Source organism: Penaeus monodon, chromosome 10 (genome assembly GCF_015228065.2).
Source record: "Penaeus monodon isolate SGIC_2016 chromosome 10, NSTDA_Pmon_1, whole genome shotgun sequence".
Lineage (NCBI taxonomy): Eukaryota > Metazoa > Arthropoda > Malacostraca > Decapoda > Penaeidae > Penaeus > Penaeus monodon.
Window position 1 is genome coordinate 1,729,164 of NC_051395.1, and position 5,269 is coordinate 1,734,432.

Genomic DNA, 5,269 nt, shown 5'->3' on the forward strand with positions numbered 1-5,269 from the left:
GCGACGATGGCTCTGTGGCTAAGCTGAAGCCGGATGTCCAAGAGCTCGAAGGCGGATTCCGTCACGGCCTGTAGCATACTCTGGCCGTCGCTCTCGAGGAGGGCGGCGCCGGCGTCTAAGGGCGGCAGGTGTGAAGTATGTGAATTGTACGAAAAGAGTTAATGATGCTAAATTGCCTAATGCGGTTTGAATGTAGTGATTTAAAGTTATGAAATATTCAACAATATGCTCCTAAACGGTAATATATTTTTTTAGGCAGAACATGTTAGTGATCTTTACTCTGCGTCTTTTGCTAAACTAACAACAACAGTGCCATAAAGGAGCAGTAACTCGCTGTCCCGTCACCTTTCTCTGCGCTCCTAGCCCGAGCAGCCTGGCCCAATGCGTCCATCTTGTAGGCAAGGTTCTCGTGCAGGAGATGCAGCGGGATATTATAGCTGACGTCCAGGGCGGCGAGGGCTCGGCCCATCGGACAGGGGGCCCGGCGAAAACCCCCATTCGCAGGCCCTCCAGACACCCGCGTCGTTACCTTTGCCAACTGCTCCTCTTGCTCGCCTGCCGTGCTGATCGCCTGTACAGTGCGGGAACCGATTACCTCTAGAACATATATCACGAGAGAAGCAAAGGCTTATACAAATTAAAAGAAGATACGTGATGGGGTTTCAGTGAACGGCATGAGCGCCCCTCCACGGCGACTCACTTATTGATTTTTTTGGCCCACTGACCCATGAAGGCGTCGAGGTCGTCCGCGGACGTGGCCTTCGAGGCGTGTATGAGCGCCCTGACAAGCGCTCCTTCGGCGGCCTCCTTGCCCTGCCGCGCTGCCGTCGTCACCTGCACGGTCTTCACCATTTCCTCCTCCAGCTGTGGGTCGTGCCATCTAACAGCCGTTTGGACCAGCTGGTGCACGATACCCTGCCGGGGGTGTTGGCGGTTAGCATGGACATATTAACTAAGGATTAATAACAACAACAATACTATAGTACTTCAGGTTACGTCATAACAGATACCCTTTCTGCTTATTCCATCATCTGAACTCGACTCCTTTGCCCACCCACCTGGTCATCGAGAGCGAGGTCGATGACGGGAAGAGCGGCGCAGAGCGGACACGGCGCCTCGGAACACGTGTCATCCAGCACCACGAGAAGCCGTAGGCCTCCGTCGCCGTCTGAGGGAGACGATCGAAAAAGCTTTATTTTACTTCCATCATTCTTGACGGTTTTGTCGGAACTCATAACATTGTCGGTTGGACTTTTAACCTGCATTAACAAACATTTTGTTTCCCACTTTCAGAATTAGAGACTTAATTATTGATTTATCCTTCTCTTCCTTTGCCCACAGTGGTCCCGTCTTTTCACTTCCCTGACACTCACCCTGCAGCAGCTTCTGTGTGCAGGCCACCACGTCCAAAGCCACAGCATGTTGCAGACGCAAATAAAGCGGCGTGCGTGGCGTGACTGCCAGTCTCTCCACCAACGCCTCCCTCCACGACCCCGACTCCACATTCACCCAAACTCCACCTCTGACGTACTCCTCCACCTGTGCCAAGCAGGGAGTGGTACTTCATTGTCTGGTGTCAATATGGGAGACTTTTGGTGCTTGACAGATGGGTCAAGTTATTAGTAGTTATCACACTTGTTTTGCAACTAGGTAAAAAAAAAAATTGAAAGTCTATTCATCTCTTTCTCTCTCTCTCTCTCTCTCTCTCCTCTTTTCGTCTCTCTCTCTCTCTCTCTCTCTCTCTCTCTCTCTCTCTCTCTCTCTCTCTCTCTCTCTGATACACATCCCTGACATATCCTACCAAGTGATGGGGATCCTGCAGGATAAGAAGAGGGGCGCGGTTGGCGTGATGCCGAAGGGCCTCGTCGACGTCCTGCTGAAGCTCCCCAGCCCGCAAGACCAACCTGCGGGAGACGTTTGCTTTCATCCAATTTAAAGATTTCACAAACAAGCCTTCATCCCGAAATGAAATCAATTTTTTAATTTTGCAAAAGGGTACAAATTTTCGAAAAGCGCCCACGACCGAAGGCCCCGCTGCGGCTGTGGCTGCTGTGGCGCAAGAAGACCCCTGCTCATCAAGTCGGCCTCCCACACGCCAGCGAGGGCGGAGCGCGGGCCGGGCGAGAGAGCAGACAAGTACGTCAGCCTCGCTGCCTCCAAAAGACATTTCCCGGTCAGCTGCGTCAGCATGTCCTCCTGTTCCTTGATCTTCTTTCTCCAGCTTAGGCATCAAAAAGTATTTTGTGTGTCAAGCTAGAGTCGTAAATTAACGAAGGTGTATTAAAAATTCGAAATTAGTCCACGTACTCAATGACCCAAATGTCATGAAGTGACCCACATCTTAGGGGTGCCTCACCTCTCCGCGTGAGGCTGCAGTTCCGTGATGACGGCTACCACGTTGGCCAGCTCCTCCTCGACGTCGATCTTCTGCTCTTGAGGGCAACTACGGGGCCCCCCTGTCCTCAGTCGCCCCCTCGTGGAAACCCTTCCTCCCGGGGCCCGAATCAGCCTTCTTCGTCGCCATCCCCATTTGCAACTGCGGGGAGAAGGAGGCAGGTAGGAATCGGAACCTGATAAAAAATTCACTAAAGACATTTTGTAACATATGTAAAATGTATGAGCGCATTCATTAGGGTTTCCCCGGGGGTAATAAAAAGTTTTAGGGTTTATAAGCACTGATTGTTTATCTTTGATTTAGACATGATAGATTGACAAACTTTACAGAAAATGCATTTAACAAAGTCGAGAAAGCGTTAGACACAATTTCTTACCTGCGTGCATTGATCCTTGAGTTCCTGAACGCGCTCCTGTCGCGGCTGCACGTCCTCGTGATACCTGTGCCAGAAAAAGATGGCGGTACGCAGATACTGCAGGAGGATACCGCCGATGTCACTCACGCGAGACAGGTGCTCCGGCGTCATCTTGATTTGCTGTAAGAGGAATTGTTATCGCCTTTACTTCAAGACTGAAATGGAGTATAAGAGCATGGAAATTGTTACGCGATGTATCTAGGGGGATGTATGGAAAAACACTCAGAGCATATCCTTCCAAACCCGGGCTCTCGCCTCACCTCGAGCTTCTCCGTGAGGCCAACGATCTGCGCCTGCTTGAGGCTGGGGACACAGATGGCAGCGATCTTGGTGCAGAAGGCCTCGTCCTGGGTGGCGTGGCGCACCGCCCTCCACGTCACGTCCTGGTTAGTCATCAGCGACACGGCGCACTCGAACACCACCTGGATGGCCGAGATGGGCGAGCGGGAGCTGTGGGGGACGAGGGGAGGCCGCGAGGTTAGGCCACAGGCGCATCAAAACACACGGACCTACTGCGTCTCACTCTTTTTGGTGTCAGAGATGGACGGGAAGGTTTGTGTGCGTCAATGTGTTTACTTATATATGGTAGTAAGACATCGTTTCCTATCGGAGGTGAGGTTGTGTTTTTTTAGGATGAGGGAAGACGAAGGACTGGCGTTTTCTCGCCTCGTTGAGGATGCGATTTCGTTTACTTTTCGCGGACATGGAGAATCTAGCTTGTGAGGGGGTCACAAGAGGTGTCTATGTACAGGAGCAGGGTTCAGGAACTTCTCAATTTCAGCAAAGAAAGGAAGAATATAATTCTGAGTTTAGCGCATAAGCGATTGGTCTTTAGCTATCAGGTTATGGATAAGAAGGATACTGAAGGTATGCCTTTTGTTGGCGGTTTCATTTTAGTTAGCTGGGACTACTTTGCTATATTAAATTATGATCTATAGGCTAAGTAATATTCTTTCTGAACAAGAGTGAATCTCTCCCTTGACAGACACAGTAAACCACAAGATGTTTCATATGCAACTGCACAACAGAGTTCCGTCTGCAGCGGCAAGAAGCGTTAAGGCCAAGGAGGGGAAACTGGGCGAGGAGATGGAGGTCGGGAAAGGACAGAAGGTACAATACAAACAAGAAAAAAAGAATATATATATATACAGTGAAAATTTATCCTTTGTAATATTTCTCTATTTCTGCTTATCAAACTATATCCATAATAAAATCACAGTGAATTATCTAATGAATTCAATACAACAAATCTTACTTAGATGGCTAGTGATTTAAACGAAGAACAAAACTGAATATTGATATACAGGACAAAACCTCATGACACTGATTAAGAAAATACAAGTGCACCACAATAGGCGTCTCGCTGCCCAGTGATCTTCGGCTGCACAGATGCATAAGCCTGCGCTGACGAGACCCAACGGCTTAGGCGAAAAGCCGGGCCGCTCGACACATAAAAAAACTCGTTTTAGGGAAGCTCAAGCTACAAGAAATGCTTGAATTAGCTTTGGCCAATTGGGTTTTTAAAGGTTTTCTAACCCTTTTAAAGTTAGAATGGGTTTAGTTATTTATTTATGCAAATTTTTCCCTTTTTGTTTTTAAATAGCTTTTTTACTTTAGTTTTACATGCAATAAATATACGGTTTAGGATTAGAAAATTAACATTTAAAGATACCTTCGTTCAACGTTTTTACGTGTGTTAAAACATATATCATTTGGTTTTTAATGAATATGAATATAAATATATATATATAATATAATTAATATATATATATATATATATATAATATTAATATATACAACACTCACACACAAAATTAATATATTTTTAAAAAGTATATATATATATGTGTATGTGTGTGTGTGTACGGTAGTTATGGTATGTGTATGTGTAGTGTTTGTTGTATGTGTATGGTATGTGTAGTGTTTTTTATGTGATGTTTGTGTATGTGTATGTGTTGGGGTGTGTTGTTGGGGGTGGGTTTTGCGTGTGTTGTTGTGTGTGTGTGTGTGGTGTAATATAATTTTTATATTGTTGTTTTTTTGAAAATTTTTCTTCCCTCGACGCGCAATGCGAAACACGTGATTACGTGAACTCTCACGTTAAATTCGCGTTTGGAATGCGGAGAAATGTAGTCATCGCCTTGTCTGAAAAGCTGTACGTTTATCAAACGTCCTTTTATTAGCCTCTTACGTGCAGCTCCAAGTTTGAAAACCCTTTAAAAGGGGGCTAGAGTGTTGTAAAGTAGATAGCAAGCGAAGGAGAACGAATAGGGAAAAGAAAAGCAGAACCCAGGTTATGAAAAAGTTCAAAAAAGATATACGTAAGGAAGTGACTGAAGAAAAAGGGAACCAAAAGGACATCCCAACCCACAGAAGGAAAGTTTTAGAATTCGGCAGAGTCAAACAGTCGGATAGAAACAAGATATCAATAACAAAACAGGAGAACTGCCGTCCAATTT

At 46.4% G+C, this 5,269-nt stretch overlaps 1 protein-coding gene across 1 annotated transcript in view; it reads right to left on the reverse strand.

Annotated features, from left to right (window-relative positions):
- The window catches only part of LOC119578190, a gene marked incomplete in the record, with an annotated part of 24,587 nt that extends 22,117 nt beyond the window's left edge, over positions 1 to 2,470 (reverse strand). Inside the window, 6 exon segments of the mRNA XM_037925926.1 lie at positions 726 to 915; positions 1,059 to 1,168; positions 1,374 to 1,539; positions 1,802 to 1,904; positions 2,024 to 2,221; positions 2,357 to 2,470. Of these exon segments, the coding sequence (XP_037781854.1) occupies positions 726 to 915; positions 1,059 to 1,168; positions 1,374 to 1,539; positions 1,802 to 1,904; positions 2,024 to 2,190 (736 nt within the window).
- Between the last annotated feature and the right edge of the window lie 2,799 nt (positions 2,471 to 5,269).